This window comes from Herpailurus yagouaroundi, unplaced genomic scaffold, assembly GCF_014898765.1.
Source record: "Herpailurus yagouaroundi ecotype Mexico unplaced genomic scaffold, PumYag 29, whole genome shotgun sequence".
Taxonomy (NCBI): domain Eukaryota; kingdom Metazoa; phylum Chordata; class Mammalia; order Carnivora; family Felidae; genus Herpailurus; species Herpailurus yagouaroundi.
The window spans coordinates 4895681-4915320 of record NW_024412377.1 but is presented as its reverse complement, the minus strand read 5'-3'; the positions used below and the strand labels follow the sequence as shown (position 1 = coordinate 4915320).

Below are 19640 nucleotides of genomic sequence, written 5' to 3'. Positions count from 1 at the left end.
AAAGCTTATACTTCCCCCCAATGAACTGGCCTGAAACACAGTGAAAAAGAAACAGACCATATAAGTGTGGGGCTATTTCTGGACATTCTGTTGAATCCCACTGGCCTAGGTGTCTATTTTTATACGAACATCACACCATGCTGATCACTGTCATTTTATTTTATGAGAAATCCTGAATCCGGTGGGATAGAATTGCCACGTTTGGCTTTCTCAAATTTGTTTTGGCGTCCCTGGGTGTTTCTGCAGGTCCATACACATTTTAGAATCTATTTCTTCCTCCCTACAAAAAAGCTTGCCGGGATTTTCGTTGAAACGGCACTGAATCCACAGAGGATAAATCTGGGCAGAACTGTCAACCGAACATAGAGCGTTTGGATTCACGAACTGAATCTGTCTCTCCCCCAGTATTCGTTTTGTTAACTTCTGACGACGACATCTTACAGTTTTCCGTGTGAAAGTTACACACATTCAGGTTTATTCCTAAGCATTTTGTATCTCTGATGCTATATTAAATGGTATTTTTTTTTTCAGTTGCTGATTGGAAGGTTCTAATATACAGGAATAGAACGTATTTCTTGTAAGCTGTAACCTCACTAAAGCCACGTCCTAGTGCTAGCGGTGTTTTTAGGTTCCATAGGATTTTTGATATAGACCAGTATTATTCCATGCAAATACAACACAGGTCACATGGAGAGTATTAAATTTTTTAGCAGTCACATTCCAAGTAGGTAAATTTCATTGTAACGTACCTAGGCTGTATTATTTTATCATGTAGTGATTTTTTTTAATTACGAATGAAATCGTTTACATTCTCTTTCTCATACTTCATCTTCAAAAGTGTGTACAGGTGCACCTGGGCGTCTCAGTAGGTTAAGTGTCTGACTCTGTGTTTGGCTCAGGTCCTGATTTGTGGGATCGAGCCCTATATGGGGCTCTGTGCTGACATCGTGGAGCCTGCTTGGGATTCTCTCTCTCCCTCTCTGTGCCTCTCCCCTGCTTGCACTCTCTTTCTCTCAAAATAAATATATAAACATTAAAAAAAATTAAGTGCTTCCATTTGGAGTACCTCTTGATTCAAAATACTGACGGAGCAGCTTGTGCTCGTGGTTACCATAGTAGGCAGTGCACAGACAGACAAAGCCATTCCACTCTCATTTCTTAGTCTGCATGTCTTTTGTTTCTTATCTTGCCATCTTCACTAGCGAGGGTGTCCGTACAGCATGGAAGAAACATGGTGGTTGTGATCAAACCGACCTCACTCCGGATCGCGGGGACAGCATTCAGTCTTTCACTATCAGGAACGACGGTACACTTTTTCACAATTGCCTTTAATCAGTTTGAGGTGGTTCCTCCCCATTCCACGTGAAGGGGTGTCAAGTTGTGTCAAATGCCTCCTCCGCGTCTCCCAAATGATGACATATAGCGCGTTTACTGAAACGATCCGTTAATGCGATGAATCACATCAACTGATTTTTTTAACGTCAAACGAACTTTGAATTCTTGAGATAAGCTCCATTTGGTCATGTTATATTTTATACAGAAAATATATGAACACATGTCATGTTTTTTTATTCTTATTTTTCATTGACAATTTTGGTCCATGTTTTTCTCTCCTTGTAATGCCTTTGGTTTAGGGATCAGAATAATGGTGGCCTCATGACATGAGCTGGGAAATGTTCCCTCTTCCATTTGGTGGAACAATTTGTGTTGTACTGGGATTACTTTATCCTAAAATTTTGGTAAGAACTCACCACAAAGGACATTTCAACCTGAGTTTTCTTTGTGGGAAGATACTTAATTACATATTCAAATTATTTTACACATATAGGACTATTCAGGCTACCTATTCCTTCTTAAGTGAACTCTGTTAGTTTGTTTTCCAAGGAATTTTTCCATTTCATCTAGATTGTGGGATTTGTCGGCATAAAGCTGTTCATATTTCTTTACCTGTTAAAGACTGTAGAACCTATAGTAACTATCCCTCTTGCAATTCTAATATTGCAAATTTCATCTTATTTCATTATTTCTGATTGCCTACTGAGTTTCAACAATATTACTGACCATCTCAAAGAACCGCTTTTAGTCTCATTGATGTCCTCTATTTAGTTTTTCTGTTTACAATGTCAGTGTTTTCTGCTCCTTTGTTTAATCTCCTTTCTTCTAATCTGTACTACCTTTTCTAGTGTCTGAAGGTGGAAGCCTAAGTTACTGGTTTGAGCCCTTCATCTTTCTAATAGAAACTATTCAATGCTATAAATTCTCTCTAAGCCCCATTCAGGATGCACCCCCCACCCCCCCAGGAGGTAGGCACCAACTCCTCATTCATCCAGTTCAGCATATTGTCTGATCCCCTTTCTGGGACTTCCTGGCTATTTAGAAATGTGTTGTTTAACTTCCAATTACTGACTGGTTTTCCAGATTTCTTTGTGTTACTGATTCCTAATTAAAGTCCATGAGGGTCAAAGGACATTATTTTCTATGAGGGTAATCCTTTCATGTTCAAGGGGACGTTTATAGTCAAGAATATGGTCTACTTTGAGACATGTTCCACGTGCATTTGAAAGAACACACGCTCTGCGTTGCTGGGTGGGGTAGTCCATAAACACCCATCAAATCGAACAGTTTGGCAGCACTTTTAAAATCTCCTGTATCTTGGGGCGCTTGGGTGGCGCAGTCGGTTGAGCGTCCGACTTCAGCCAGGTCAGGATCTCGCGGTCCGGGAGTTCGAGCCCTGCGTCGGGCTCTGGGCTGACGGCTCGGAGCCTGGAGCCTGTTTCCGATTCTGTGTCTCCCTCTCTCTCTGCCCCTCCCCCGTTCATGCTCTGTCTCTCTCTGTCCCAAAAATAAATAAACGTTGAAAAAAAAAAATCTCCTGTATCTTTGTTGACTTTCTTCTGTCCCATCAGTTTTGAAGAGAGTTGTAATCTTTGAGTGAGACTGTGGATTTTCACCTCATGTATTTTCAATCTCTTATCAGGTACACAGGCATTTGAAGCTACCAGGTCTTGACGGAATGTTCCTCTGTCACTGCCACCTGCTCTTCTGGGTCCCATACCAGGAATTAGTCCAACTGCTCTTTCCTGAAGGTTCTTTCTTGGACGTTGTGGGTTCCTCCCATGGAATGTGCTAATTGGTGCTCAGGTGGAGACTTCACAGGACCAGCTACAAATCTCTGGAGTCTCTCTCGAGGCAGGAAGCTGGAGAAATCATAGGAAACTACCCCCACCCCACCCCACCATTGTTTCCCTTCCCATAAAGTTCACGTCCCTGTAGCATCCCTTTGCCGATGTCTCAAAACCATCATTCCGTGTTACTTTGTCCCAAATTTGCAGTTTTTTAAGGTGGGAGGGTAAACCGAGTCTCTCTTACTTCACCGTGTTTGGAAGCGGACATCCGAAATGCCTTCCTCTTTGGAGTAGAATTATCACACCGAGGATGTTTAAAGTACGCTCGTTAATCTCAGCTTTGAACTTACCAGACGGCGAAGTGGCTAAAACCAGCTTATTACGAAATCAACGTAACACGACTTGTACTCTGAGAGAGTGGTATATGTTAACAGAAGCCCAGGAACTAAAGCTGCTCGTTAAACTAAAAGCTGAATTTAAACAAGCAGACGCGAGCAGTCATAAATCATGTGTGGCAGAGCTGAAACGTTTATTTGGCAAAAAGACTCCACCCTCAGCTTAGGACAGTTTTCTGTTTGGGGCGATTTTCTCCCCAGTAGAGACAAGCAACCCTTCCAACATCTTTCCTAATTTCTCCCACCTTCTTTCTTCACTGACTCGCTCGGGGGTGTGGACCACTCCCCACACTTCGGTGGATGCTCCTGTCCCCCAGACATTCGCCCCGGGGCCCCCCCCCCCCCGAAGCAAAGCCTTGGTGCTGAAAGAACAAAGGGCCTTACCCCTCCCTCCCCCTCCCTCCCCCTTCCAGCTCCCTGGCCTGGGGGTTGAGGGCACACATGTGCTGCTGCCTGGGGCCACCCGTGCAGCCACACAGGACCCGTGCTGGATTTGATGCTCTGGTGACACTGTTTTGAAATTCTTTGCTTATTTTTATTTTTTTCTAAATATGAAATTTATGGTCCAACAGGTGCCCTCCTCAATGCGCATCACCCACCCTCCCCTCCCTCCCACCCCCCATCAACCCTCAGTTTGTTCTCAGTTTTTAAGAGTCTCTTACGGTTTGCCTCCCTCCCTAACTTTTTTTCTCCCCTTCCCCTCCCCCACGGTCTTCTGTTAAGTTTCTCAGGATCCACATAAGAGTGAAAACATATGTATCTGTCTTTCTCTGGATGACTTATTTCACTTAGAATAACACTCTCCAGTTCCATCCACGTTGCTACAAAAGGTCAGATTTCATTCTTTCTCATTGCCAAGTAGTATTCCATTATATATATAAACCACGACTTCTTTATCCATTCATCAATTGATGGACATTTAGGCTCTTTGCATAATTTGGCTATTGTTGAAAGTGCCGCTATAAACATTGGGGTACAAGTGCCCCCATGCATCAGCACTCCTGTATCCCTTGGGCAAATTCCTAGCAGTGCTATTGCTGGGTCATAGGGTAGATCTATTTTTACTTTTTTGAGGAACCTCCATACTGTTTTCCAGAGCGGCTGCACCAGTTTGCATTCCCACCAGCAGTGCAAGAGGGTTCCCGTTTCTCCACATCCTTGCCAGCATCTATAGTCTCCTGATTTGTTCATTTTAGCCACTCAGACTGGCGTGAGGTGGTATCTTAGTGTGGTTTTCATTTGTATTTCCCTGAGGAGGAGTGATGTTGAGCATTGTTTCATGTGTCTGTTGGCCACCTGGATGTCTCCTTTGGAAACGTGTCTGTTCATGTCTTCTGCCCATTTCTTCACTGGATTATTTGTTTTTCGGGTGTGGAGTTTGGTGAGTTCTTTATAGGTTTTGGATACTAGCCCTTTATCCAATATGTCATTTGCAAATATCTTTTCCCATTCCGTTGGTTGCCTTTTAGTTTTGCTGACTGTTTCCTTTGCAGTGCAGAAGTTTTTTATCTTCATGAGGTTCCAATAGTTCATTTTTGCTTCTAATTCCCTTGCCTTTGGAGACGTGTCAAGTAAGAAATTGCTGCGGCTGAGGTCAGAGAGGTTTTTTCCTGCTTTCTCCTCTAGGGTTTTGATGGTTTCCTGTCTCACATTCAGGTCCTTTATTCATTTTGAGTTCATTTTTGTGAATGGTGTAAGAAAGTGTATAAACCACAATTTCTTTACCCACTCATCAGTTGATGGACATTTAGGCTCTTTCCATAATTCGGCTATTGTTGAAAGTGCTGCTACAAACATTGGGGTACAAGTGCCTCTATGCATCAGCACTCCTGGATCCCTTGGGTAAACTCCTAGCAGTGTTTTGAAATTCTTAACAACTGCAGTTTGTACGGGGCCCATGTAACGTGTAGCAGATACAGGTGCCGACAAGGTACAGATGTGTGTTCTATGTCCACCGGTCCTTTGAACATGCCCAGGTACATGAGAAAGTAGAAATAAGGCTCCTACAGCTCCTATTATCTTCTCAGTTCCCTCGCATTTATTATGGGTTAAACTGTGTGCCCGCACCAAAGAGAGAGAGAAAGAGAGAGAGAGAAGAAAAAGGAAAAAAACAGATCTGGGAAGTCCTAACCCCAATACCTCCAAACATGGGCCTATTTGGAAACAGGGTCACTGCAGGTGTAATTAGTTAAGATGAGCTCACACACGCATAGGCGGTCCCCCAGTATGACTGATGTCCCTACAAGAAAGCAGCCATGGGAAGACGGACAGACACAGGGAGAGCACCACAGGAGGACAAAGGCAGAGAGGCTGGTCACATAACTGCAGTCCGAGACGCCAGTGATCGATCGCCAGGGCACCACGAGAAGCTAGCAAGAGGCAAAGAAGGATTCTCCTACAACTGCGGAGGGAGCGTGGCCCTGCCACACCTCAATTCTGGATCTGTGGCCTCTAGAACCGCGGGGCAGCGCATTTCTATTGTCCCCAGTCACTCAATCTGAGGTACTTTGGTCCGGCGGCCCTTAGACACTCGTACAGCACCAGGCAGCAAATACCACAGAGCCGCACGTTCACCCGGGGGCAGAAGTCAGCGCCCCCTTCCTGGTGAACGTCTTCTGTCCTAAATGCCTCTGTTACTTCCCAGCACTATCGATGCACCGGGTCCCAGGCTTTGCAGCAGTCGCAAGGAGCCACAACTCCCAGGAGCTTCCTGGAGGCTGACAGCAGTCCAGGCAGCTCTGGGTCTCACCTGGGGGGTCTGGGCATGTCCCAAGAGCAGAGAGAGATGCTCGTTTTTGTGGTGGTGAGATGGCAGAAATGATTATAAACCCCATTCTTGGGCCATAAAGTCTAAAAAGTAAATGATCCGAACCCAAGAGACACCTATATTCTCCAAGAAATGTTTGATTCTTACTAAAATCCCTAGCCGGGGGCAGAAACCTGTGGACTAGAGTACCCAGAAGGAAGGCTCCGTGTGGCCACAGAGTGTTAAACGGACCATCTTTAGGCAGCACCGGGCCCTCCGCCTCGTCTCCCCTCCCCCTGCTCCTCACCCAACACCGGATCGACCCTTCCCAGCACGATCAGTACCCTGCCTGCCCCTCGGTGTCCACCACTCTGCACACTGGGCTGGGGCTTGGCCACAGAGAGACGCATAAAGGCCCGGCCTGAGGGAGCTGGTGGCACAACAGACATGACATATGTGAGTTCATTAAAACTTGGAGTATCGGTTAATACCCTAATCCATCGCACAAATGAGAAAATTACATTCGATAGAGATATGTATATCTATATATAATAAAGATATAGATATATAATATATGTTATGTTTATATAATATATAATATATTATATTATGTTATATATGTTACATATTATATACGTATACATATACATATATATGTACATATACGTATATGTGTATATATATGCATATGTATGTTATATATATATTATATGTTACATATATATTATATACGTTTTAATGTTATACATATATATTATGTTACGTATATGTTATATATGTTATATATAATATGTTATACGTATATACATTATATATAACATCATACTATACATGTTATATATAATATATATATGAAGCTCTGCAAATCCAGAAAGAAAAGAAAAATATCACGGTGATGATGTAAAATATAGTATTCACCTGTTGTCTCCAATTTTTGTTTACCCCAAATCTCAAAGTTTACTGTGAAGTCTCCTCCGTGTAAACCTCCTTATTTGATCTGGGGGGGTATATATACCTTGCTCCTTCCCTTGAGCTGGGTGAGGATGATATTAGCGGCTGCTGAGAAAAGGCGACATGAAACACGGGATACTGGGGAAGCTAAGTGAGGTGTTGCTTAGCAACTCTTAATGGGAAATAATTTAAAGTCTGCATTTATTTTTTTTCCCAAGAACTCGCTGCTGCTCCAGCCTGGGGTCTAGAATTCACCGCCCTTCCCACCGGCAGCTTCCCTGCACGCACGCATGGGCGCACACACAGCGTCCCGACCTGACGCTGTCCGGCTGTCTTATCCACCGGCTCCCACGTTTCTTTGGACAGAACCGCACCCCCCTTCACTACAAGCACAAAGTAGCTAGAATTCCATTACAAACACAACCTTGCATAAAGTCCTTCACAAACACTGAAGGCAGTGAGCCCTAGCTCAGCCACCATCCAAGGTGTCCCCACCGAAGCGGAGTCCGTAACAGACGTTTTGGAAGTCTACGGAACATTTTTCCTCCCTTGTAAAGTCCCAGCTCTTCCAAGAAAACACTACAGATTCCAGACTGCAGTCATGACTTCCTTCAACTTCACGTGGGCTTCTCCAGGTGGTGCCTCCAGATGCCCCGAGGGCTGCAAACACCAGCATCCTCGTGATGGCAGCCACCTCCCGGAACACGAGAGCCATCCCACGCAGCCTACAAACAAGGTCACAGGTGGCACCCAGATCCAGGGCAGCGCGGGGAAAGGCTGTACCCAGCTGGAATGAACGCTGAGCCCTGAGGTGGCCTCCTGGCAAATGCCCACCCAGGACCCTCTGAGTCTGGTGGGTTCTTCCTATGGGAAAGATACAGCCTTGCTGCAGGTGTATAGGAGCTAAGAAAGGACCAGATGAGAAAACCAGCAGAAAGAAGTGAAATGAAAAGGAATCTATTTGTAAGGAAGTGATGTTAGCTTCAGTATAAAAGCAATCATTAATGGGGCGCCTGGGTGGCTCAGTCGGTTGAGCATCCGACTTCCACTCAGGTCACGATCTCCCGGTTCATGGGTTTGAACCTCGCGTCTGGCTCTGCGCTCCCAGTGCAGAGCCTGCTTGGGGTTCTCTCTCCTCCCTCTCTCTCTCTCTGCCCCTCCCTTGCTTGCATTTTCTCTCTCTCTCAAAAAATAAACTTTTAAAAAAGCTATCATCACTTCCCAAACAATAATGACTACTATATACATGGACATTTGTTTCTTGAGTCAAATATGTCCCATTTCTCTTGGGGATTCATCTGAGGAATGAAAATCATATTCCCTTCAACTGGGAATATCTGCTGACAATATGAACCCATGATATGATCAATCTTATGGCATCTTTAAGTAACAGCTCCCTCTCTTTGAAGTGTTTCCAAACGACATCTAACCTAAAAGCAGCTCAGATAGAACAATCCAGAATTCCCAAATATGTCCCTTCCTCCTCATAATAATCTGTCATTCACTGAAGCATGACAGGAAACACCCCCATTTTCTTTTTTTCAATTTTTAATGCTTATTTATTTTTGGAGGAGAGAGAGAGACAGAGCGTGAGTGGGGGAGGGACAGAGAGAGGGAGGGAGACACAGAATCCGAAGCAGGCTCCAGGCTCCGAGCCGTCAGCACAGAGCCTGACAGGGGGCTCGAACCCACAAACCGCGAGATCATGACCCCAGCCAAAGTCGGACGCTTAACCGACTGAGCCACCCAGGTGCCCCGTCACACCCCACATTTTCCGTGACAAGAAGCACATGGTGATGATGTGGAGATGATACACGGTGATCATGGTGCCAGAATGCTGTGTTCAAATTCTGTCTGTCTTCCCAGCTGTGTGACTTTGGGAAGGTGGCTTAACCTCTCTGGGCTTTCGTTTTCTCACTGGCAAGTTCCAAGTAATAATGGTACTTGTGTAAGTATACTGAATACTAGTACTGAAGTAAGTATATCCTAGAGGGTAGCAGAGATCAGGTAAGTTGTGTACGTGAAGTCACTGAACACCGCCCGGCACTGGAGAGAACAGGATAGCAGAAGTGTTTTCTATGGCCGTGATGGTGGAGCGGGCCAGCAGACAAGCCGCTTATGTGTATGCGTTCAGTACGTCCGCAAGTATCTGCACTGCGATCCCTACGTATGTGACAATGCTACTACCCGTGAAGACCAGACCAGCAAACAAAGATGTTTCCAAGGCCACCCGGTCTTTAAAATGTACACCGATATGAGTGTGGGGTGGGGGAGATACTGCACAAGTGCAGGGGTGAGTATGGCAGTGCCTGTTTCATTCCCCGACAGGAGTTTAATTAAGATGCCCATCCCCAGGGCCAGGGCCTAGGCTCCTCTACAGCAATGCACAGAAGGAGGAAAAGAGGAGGAAGCAGAGAGGGACTGTTCCGGAAACGCCAGCAGACTGTCTACTCGGGCAAGGTGAGGGCTGGGAAACCCCAGGAAGGGTCGCCGTAAATTCCCAGCTCACTGCACAGCCAGTATGACTTTCCCCTCGCTCTGGCTGGGAACTAACAGTAGGGGGAATACAGAAAGGCCACCTCCACTGAACTGCCAGAAATGGGCAGGGTCTCAAAATCACTACACTCCAGGCTGGGTCCAGCTGCACTGCGCTTCCTTAACATTCACATTTTGTCCGTATTATCTTTGCCGTTAAAACAGCAAGAATGCAAGGTTTAAACGCCCCTCATCTCTCTTGCTAAATGAAGTAAGTATCTGCATTACTTTTTAATTTTTCTCAGGTGTATCCTTTTTCACAGTAATAAAATGTTACCCAAAATGCCCCTTGAGAAACCCCCTTGTGCACAAAGGCTTAGAGAGACGGGTGCCCCGGATACCGAGGGGCGGTCTCCCCAAGCTGGATTTCTCTCTCCATCCACAGGCCAGTAGGTTCTTCCGATGATAAACAAATTCTGTAGCGGCATTCCCGGCGACTGCACTAAAGGAAAAGCAGACCGATGCTGTGCCGTTTCACAGCCTATGAGAAAGAAGCCTTTATCTTCTCTCAGTTTCTTCCGCTTTCAATCAGAAAAACAAAAAAAAAAGATGTTTGCACACTGACGTCCTACTTTCGTAAGGAAACATACAGGCACTTGGGGAATGTCTGGCATCCTTTTAGGTAATGCGACCAAGGAAGTGTCTTTTTCCTGGAGCGAAACGCTAGCCTTTCAAATTGGAGGTACTTTAACAAATCTACACAACAACTTGAGCGTGGTCTCCCTGCCAAGGTGAAAGGAGGTTGTCAGGAGTGGAAGCGTTCCCTCAACTCTATTCAGTGAGCTGCAGGTATGAAGGAAGCAGAAAACTGGAGACAAATGCAAAGAAATCTCGGCTTTCTTGTCCTCACTTGGCCAACCCAGCATCCGTATGCTAAGTGCCAGCCACTGGGACCACTGCTGTCCTGCCCTGCCAGCCGCCTTCTGAACGGTATTCTCGTCTCAGAGAGAGGGTCCTAAGTCAGGAGCTATCTGCTCAGATGAAATGCATTCCCTGTTGCTAGAAACTCGTTAAATAAAACATCGTCTAAGAGCTTGGGCTTCACCAAGTAACCCAGAGCATCACAAAAACGTACCAGGCAAAACTCCCTGGGTGTCACGTCACTAATGCAGGAGCCCAAAAGATTCCCTCGCGTTATTCAGACCGGCAGAGGCACGGCGAGGTTCCCTTATGCACCAGCATCTGCTCGTGATGGCGTCTGTTTACGTAGCAGTGCAATCATCAGGTTATCTTCTCTCTGGATTCATGGTGTGATTTTCTTTCTTTTTTTTTTTTTTTTTTAATTTTTTTTTTCCCAACGTTTTTTTAATTTATTTTTGGGACAGAGAGAGACAGAGCATGAACGGGGGAGGGGCAGAGAGAGAGGGAGACACAGAATCGGAAACAGGCTCTAAGCCATCAGCCCAGAGCCTGACGCGGGGCTCGAACTCACGGACTGTGAGATCGTGACCTGGCTGAAGCCGGACGCTTAACCGACTGCGCCACCCAGGCGCCCCGAGTGTGATTTTATTTCAACAGGATGTTCACATTCTGGAATGCGTCTGGTTTTAAAAAGCGCCAAAACCTCCACGGCACGCATTTAACTGCACGGTGGATTTGCGGTTTAAGTGAAGCTCGACATCAAGAGCAGTTATCAAAATCTCAGAAGGGAGAGCGGTCGTTAGAGCATCACGTCACAGGAGATCCAAGTGGCTCCTCGCGATCCGTTAGGGAACGGTATGTCTTCCAGTGAAATCACAGCTGTCATGAGTTTAACCGTGTCCCTCAAAGAGGATATGCTCAAGCCCTCACCCCCAGGACCGGTGAACGTGATCTTATTTGGAAATGGAGTCTCTGCATATGTGATCAATTACAGATGCGATCATCAGAAGAGGCTCTAAATCCAGTATGATGGGTGTCCTTGCAAGAAGAGACAAGACACAGATGAGAATGACGTGTGACTGCAGTGGTACGTCTACAAGCTAAGGAATGCCAAGGATTGCCAGAAACCACAAGTACCTGGAAGGCGCAGGAAGGATCCTCCCCTAGAACCTTCGGAGGGAGAACGGCTTTGCCCAGACCTTGATTTCTGACCTCTGGCCCCAGAGCTGGGAGACACAATGTGTGAACCTCGTTAAGCCTCTTCCTGTAGGGCTCACCCTCCCAGGAAGGGCCCACGCTCTAGAAGCTCTCACACAGAGACCACTGCTATGCTGTCACTGCATGTGCGTGTGCAGAAGAGGGAACCAAATATCCCGTACACACAGCCACTGGTTTATTAAAAAAAAATAATAAAACTTATCCCACTGACTTGACCTAACAGAACAGAGAAAGCAAATACCTTAGATAAGCCTCTACGAACATTCCCTGCAAAGCTGTTCAAGTATCTTTTTAGAACCATTCAGGAAAACAAGAACAGAAACAGGAACAGCACTGGTCTCCTGGCCTCTCTGTCATTGCATGGACAGGGCACAGACGCAGCGCATCGACAGGACTTCGATCTCAGATGCCAGCGTCCCACTAGGCAGCCAGAGCCCCAAACTCTGCAATTTACCACCGACTCCACCCGGAGTTGCTGGAACCATCGAGAAAATATCACTTTTAAACCCTTCCCATCCAGGAGACAGCCACGTGGAACAAATGTCAGCGGGGGGTCGGGGGGGGGGTGCTGGCAGGTGGACGGGGACGTCAGGAGGGGCCGGCTGGTGCCGGAGTCAAATACCCAAGGCCGAGAGAGGCTCTGTGCGCTGTCCAGGCGCTGAGGACAAACTGACCCCACCCCCCCGCCCCGCCGCCCGCCTCTTTTCCAGTTTCCTCGATTCCCCAGGGATTCCTTCCAGACCATGCTCCCGACCCTCCTCAGAGCTGGCCACCCTTCTACCTGCTGGTTCTTCCTCACACGCTGCAAAATCGCTCTTTGTGCCTCATCAAAACAGACAACTCGTGGCCACAACTCTGCTTCCTGAGGGTTTGACAGCTGGTTCCCTAAAGCACCACTGAGGCACCATATCCTATAATACAGGGCTTCTCGGCCCCAGCACCCCAGACATTTGGGACCGGATCTTTTTCTTCTGGTGGGTGCTCCAGTGCACACTGTAGGATGTTGAGTTCTATCTCTGGCTTCTACCCATCAGGGGACCGCAGCGTCCCCCATCCAGGGTGGGACAATCAGACATGTTTGTAGACGTGGACGATCACCCCCCTGGGGGTGAAATCGCTTCCAGCAGAGAAGCATGGTATCACGAAATAGAGGCAGCCTCTAGAGCGAGGCCCCCCACGGTCTAGTGTGCTGCTTCATTCACCGGCCGCCTGGGCGCAAGCAAGGTCCTTCTCACCCCGTGTCTTACGTCCACACTCGTAAAGCAGCAATGTGTCAGTGGCCACCTCAGGGAGCAACCTGGGGCTAAGTGAGGTCACGCGGGAAAGCATGCAAAACAGGGATAGTAGCAATGAAACAGAACTGAATGTTATAGGACCAAAAGACAGGTAAAAAGAGAACGAGCACCTACAAAAAAAAAAAAAAAAAAAAAATCCGCCAAGAAATCCGAGCGAGCAGTCTGCTCTTGGCCGAGGGCTCTCCTAGGCACGAAGACACAACACGTCCCCCCCGCCAGGAGTCTACATCCTCGAAGGGGGGGACGGTGGGGCACTAGAAAAACTGCACCATGCTGAGTGAGGGGTGGAGCACGTCGGGGGCCCCTGGAGGTGGCAGACGGCTGCTTGGAGGGCAGCAAGGTTAATGAAGGTGACACAGGGGTCACGCAACACCTGGAGGGAGCATTCCCAACAGGGGGGAGGCCCTCGTCCTGATTAACTGGTTCTAGGAAAACCGATAATAAAAACAAAGCACACATTATGTCACCCTGACATTACAGGTGTTCCAGTTACGCTGGGCGTAGACTTGAGGCCACCTGCATAGTGTTATTCTGCATGGCAAGTCCTGGCTAACACAATCAGGAAACACAGCACACGTGAACAGAGTGAATTCAGGACTTGAAAGGAAGGAGAAAATTTCTTCTTAAATTATCTTCAGATGGTGACGCTGTCTATATAGATAAACTGAGACCCTCAGATAAACTAACAGAGCTAGTGAGAGTTCACCCAGATTGCTGGATACAGGTAGGCATTAAAAAAAAAATAGTATTCTTACGCACCAACATTAACCAAATAGAAAAGGTAATTAGGGAAAGAAGAAAAAAAAAAAAAAGATCCCTTCGGGGCACCTGGGTGGCTCAGTCGGTTCAGCATCCAACTCTTAGTTTCGGCTCAGGTCACGATCTCACAGTTTTGTGAGTCTGAGCCCCGTGTCACGCTCTGCACTGGCAGCATGGAGCCTGCTTGGGATTCTTTCTCTCTCCCTCTCTCTCTGCCCCTCCCCTGCTCACATGGTCTCCATCACTCTCAAAATAAATAAACTTTTAAAAAAACTAAAAAAAAAAAAAAGAAAAGAAAAAAAATCCCTTTTATAAAACAAAAAAAATTTTAAGCACCCCAGAACAAGTCTAAACAAAATGACCACTGACTTTATGAAGGAACAAAAAAGTCTTCAGACATAAAAGAAAACCATAATTATTGGATGAACATTCCACATCATTCCACGGAAAGAGTCAATGCAACACAACAGCAAATCTCTGGATCTTAAATAATATCCTTTTATTATCTCCTAGATGTTTTACATCATTTAAAGCAAAAACTAAGAAATTGCATAGTTGAAATCCAGATCTCATCTGGAGTTTTCCCTGGACATGATACGGAAAAGTAAGCTCAGAGAATCCTGGACAAAAGGAGAACAGGAGAACAAAGACAGGCCCTTCCCGACAGCAAGGCTCTTAGAAAGCCACGTTGTCAACAAGGTGACAATGGTGCAGGCAGAGACCGCCAGGCGCGTACCACAGGCCCACGAGCAGTGCGCCTGGCCAGTGGCCTCCTCCTGTCCCACGTGCGCACGGTGAAGGTAGGAGGGATGGCGTGTGCCCTGGAAGGTGCCGCGGTGAGGCCAGAGTGTGGCGTGTGGACAGAGGGGGGACCCGGGGCAGGGAAGGAGCTGGGAGCCTGGGGCTACACACCCAGTCCTGCAAAGAGCCTGAAGGGGACAGGGACGGGGAGACTGGCCATGGGAGCTGTCCACAACAACAGCATCCTTTGGAGCAGAGAGACCAGAGACCGGAGAGCCTCCCCTTTGCAAGAGAAACCGAGGCCAAAAGGGGATGGTGGCTTGGCAGAGGCCACGAAACCACCAAACCTCCTGACGGAACCCACTGGAAACCTCCCCTTTGGGGAGCTCATCCAGGGCTCTCTCCAACTACAGCACACCAGCAACACTCTCTCTGGGTCCGGCCCTTGAGCGCTCTTGTACGCTGCCATCTCGAATCTCTCTTCTCTGGCCTCGCTGGTCCTGGCCTCCCTCACTGGTCCTGGCCTCCCTCACTGGTCCTGGCCTCCTAATGCCTTCTCCTCTATTCATTTCTGGTTCTTGTTCCTCCCCGCCCCGCCCCCCAGGTCTTGAGTCCCCATCAACTCTGTGACAGCACTCTCAGTGCTCAGTGCACGCTCTTCCTGGATGGCTACAGGACCCCGTGGCTTCCATTACGAGCTTGAAGCTGGCAACTCATATATCATTTCTGCAGCCCAGCCCTGCACCCTAGACAACATCCCGCTTACTCAGGCAATCCGGGGACACACCCACACAGCATCACAATAGGAGGAAAGTCCCAAAGAGCCAACATCCTTCAGATGTAGCCATTTTCTACACTAAGAGCCTCCCCAAGGTCAACATGAAAAACCATGGGTTTCTCAACAGGTGTATGAAGCAATCCTACTGATATGAGGGAATCAGGGTGATAGAAAATCAGGGTCACAGAAGTATGTCTGTAAGGAGAAAGCTCTACTAACTGAGAAAAAGTACAACTTCAACAACCAGTGCTGGAGAGTTCAGGTAAGGCTCTGATCCCAGAGGGATCCTGGAATAACAAAAAACCTCACGGACCAGGGAGACTATGCAGTTAAACGCAGTATGAGAAGTCAATCCGGACCCAGCCGTCTATAGAACAAATGATGAGGTGAGACCCAGGCCTGCACCCTGGCTGCTGGCAGGTCTGGTAAGTCAAAACGGGCACTGAGTGACTTCACCCACGGGGCACCACGAAGACTGGCTATTTCAAACGGCTTTCTTCCCAGCTACGGGTCTCCTGTTTACAGTTTAGGGCCAAGTTTACAGGACTCATGTGTCATCAATCAGAGCATATAAAGAAAACACAAAAAATATTTTAACAGCTTACCTGGTCCCAGGGGGAGACGGTGCCTCCAAAGCACATGAACAAGTACCCCATGGCCACCAGACACATCCATATCACCAAAGAGAAAAGGCGTAGCAGCTTCTTAAACACGGACTCGATGCACACGAGGATGAATATCGCAAAGAAGATCGCCAGGGCAGTTGGGACTGTTATTAAAAACGCCACGTGGTCTTCGACTTCCTAAGAGGAAGAAAAACATCGCAAAGGTATGGTTTAGAAATATCGTGATGCCAAGGGTTCGTGTCCTCAAATCTCCGCATTAATCAGTGTCAAAATACATCGGGTTTTAAAAATGATTTCAGTATGAGAGATGCGGGGAAGCACGGATTCCCCCTACTTCTCCACCATGTCAATGGGAATGCAAACTGCTACAGCCGCTCTGGAAGACAGTGTGGAGGCTCTTCAAAAAATTAAAAATAGAACTACCCTACGGACCCAGCAATAGCACTGCTAGGAATTTACCCAAGGGATCCAGGAGTGCTGATGCAGAGGGGCACTTGTACCCCAATGTTTACAGCAGCACTTTCAACAATAGCCAAATTATGGAAAGAGCCTAAATGTCCATCGACTAACGAATGGATAAAGATGTGGTTTATATATACAATGGGATAGTACTTGGCAATGAGAAAGAATGAAATCTGGCCATTTGCAGCAACGTGGATGGAACTGGAGGGTATTATGCTGAGTGAAGTAAGTCAGAGAAAGACAGATACCATATGTTTTCACTCTTATGTGGATCTTGAGAAACTTAACAGAAGGCCATGGGGGAGGGGAAAGGGGGAAAAAAAAGTTACAGAGAGGGAGGGAAGCAAACCATAAGAGGCTCTTAAATACAGAGAATAAACCGAGGGTTGATGGGAGGTGGGGAGAGGGGAAGGTGGCTGATGGGCACTGAGGAGGGTACTTGTTGGGATGAGCACTGGGTGTTGTATGGAAACCAATTTGACAATTATATTATAAATAAATAAATAAATAAATAAATAAATAAATAAATAAAAATAAGTCATTTCAGAAGCAGAATGGTTGGAACTTCTGAGGAATTTAAACTTCCCATTCAATAACGACGTTTCCCTACAGAAATAAGCCAGTACTGTATATGTAAATTATGCAAACCGGCTATGCCGTTGCATTTAGATTTTCCCTGATAAATGGAGAAGTGGATTTTATGCCAACGTGAATGTAAGAATATTTACTATCAGGATAAAAAATAAGACAACCAACTTCACTGCCTGAATCAGAGAATCAGAAATACCCTGGCCTCAGAAAATGAAGGCTTCCAAATGGGTTTGAAATGTTTTATTTAAAAATCTAAAAACTGCCTGAGTCTCTAGAGTGATGGGCTTTTATTTTAATGCATGGCAATTAATGTTTTAAAGGGATCACAGGTTAATAGGAAAGGGTCAGAAAGGCCTAACTATAGCCGATGAGAGAGCAGGAAGTACTTACAAGTAGGTGCCATTTTGCGGGCTTCCCGCCCCACTTCTCTCGCGTTCTCGTAGCAAACAGAAAATGAGCATATAGCATTAGCCTCTTCCTAATGCATTTTTTGAAATCCACTTTTGCACACTAATGCTCATTTTCTATCTATGTGTTTCCAGCCACACACACGAAAGGCGTACTATTCCCATTCTATAGGATTTCAGCACAACGCGATAGACGTAGTGTTTCCTTTGGTTACGGCCGCACGATGCAGGCGTTGGCTTTGGCAAAGCGCTGCCAGAACGTGGCCATGGACGGCATTCCCTGTGGCTGGAACCCAGCTAAGGTCTTTAACCCTCATCCAAATATGTTGAGCCCCTAAAGCACCCAAAGAACCTTCCATCAAAGAACCTACATGGCCAGGACCCTAAGAACGTTCACTGAGGCTTCAGAATAGTAAAGAGTACATAGTAACACCTGGGACTTTGGGGACGGTTCTTTCAAACACTAGAGCCTGGTGAGCCTTTCGTCTTTTCTGGTCTGCACGGGGTCCACCCCATCCTGTTAGCAGGCTCCGGCCTCACCCCGGAGATGGCCTTATCCCAACGTGAAACCATGGGAAGCAGAGCACATGGGCCAAATCACACACAGACTCCAGAGGAACATCGAGGGCAAAGAAGGGGCGCTGGGCCCTCCCCCATCTGACTTCCTTTCCCTTTCTCTCCCACCGTCACTCGTGTTCCACGATCCAAGACAACACCAAGAACAATCACAACAAATACCAATCGATACACGTTCCTGTGCTAAGCGCTCGTTCGTATGTGAACCTCTTTAATATTTACGCCACCCCTATTTGGGGCATGGTGTCTGCACTATTCCACAGGTGAGAAACATGAGGCCCCGAGAACTAGCAGAAGACAAGAGGATCAGACGCACGTTCTTATTCTCTCCCTCCGTCGCCGCTCATGCCCGTGATGGGAGTGCCTGAGCTGTACTCACAACCTCAGACACTTTCCGAACACTGCCAAGGGCACCAGGTGTGCCGCAGGTGCGGGCGCTCCCCACGCTCAGACACCACAAATAAATGTGCACGTGGACACGACAGCATGTCCTCTGAGGACACCCAACTTGAGATTACGACCGCGGCACACACGGAGCCACGAAAACTTATTTTATTGTAAACCTCCCACAGTGAGCTGAACTGTGGACACAACACTAACTTGTAAATAACCAGGACAGCTGTTTGCCTCGTATGACGGTTCAGTTATTTCATTGACCCAGTAGGGGAGAAATAATCGTTGACTTTATGGGCTTCATTTCTCCAGAAAGACTGGAGATGATGTGAAAATACGCGTGACGGTAAAGTGAAAATTAGTAAGTATAGGAACAGAGGAATGGGAAGGTGGGGGCGGGGGGGGGGGGGTGGAGATCTTCATCACCTGTGCTTCCCTGGGCTTCTCTTTGAAAGGATCGAATAACCGTGGGCCACCTGGGTGGCCCAGGTGGTTGAGTGTCCTACTTCGGCTCAGATCATGATCTCACAATTCATGAGTCTGAGCCCTGCGTCAGGCTCACTGCTGTCATCATGGAGTCTGTTTGGATCCTCTCTCTCTCTCTGCCCCTCCCCCGCTTGTGTGCGCTTTCTTTCTCTCTCTCTCTCTCTCTCTCTCTCTCTCTCTCTCTCTCTCTCAAAATTAAATAAAACATATAAAAAGAAAAAGAAAAGAAAGATCTAACTGTACACAAAACAAAGACCCAACATCCTACCATGGTGGGCACAGTACATACAGTCAGACTTAACACTGTTTCGGGTTTTAAATGTTGGCGTCTCTAACTTTTTTTTTTTTTTTTTTTTTTTTTAATTTCAGGGTCTCAATCACTGAGAAGTGCCTTGTCTGGGCTGCAAGGTGACCTCTCCGTTAGGCATAGCAGATGCAGTGCCTCAGTCCTATGATACTTTTAAGGGTCCACAAATGTGTTTTAATTTCTTCTAAAATCAAAACACACACACACAAACACACACACACACACACACACACACACACACACAAGCTCTTAGGGTCAAAGGTTACATAGATGTTCATGCTAACACAGTTGCAAACTATAATTTTTAGTACATTTTAGGGAGGAAGAGGATTCCCAAGGCTCCTAAGTCAAATGCCCCAGACCCTAAGGGGCTGGTGTTGAGCCTGTG

The 19640-nt window shown here is 46.9% G+C and overlaps 1 protein-coding gene across 4 annotated transcripts in view; it reads right to left on the bottom strand.

Moving 5' to 3' along the window:
* Window positions 1-16228, bottom strand: part of ADCY2 (adenylate cyclase 2) — a 391814-nt gene extending 375586 nt beyond the window's left edge. For 3 of the 4 annotated variants that reach the window (XM_040493706.1, XM_040493715.1, XM_040493720.1), the window contains exon 1: window positions 16010-16227. In XM_040493706.1, the coding sequence (XP_040349640.1) occupies window positions 16010-16075 (66 nt within the window). In that variant the 5' untranslated portion in view covers window positions 16076-16227. Of the gene's footprint in view, window positions 1-16009 lie in introns of all 4 variants that reach the window. The other variant, XM_040493726.1, reaches the window with a different exon arrangement.
* Between the last annotated feature and the right edge of the window lie 3412 nt (window positions 16229-19640).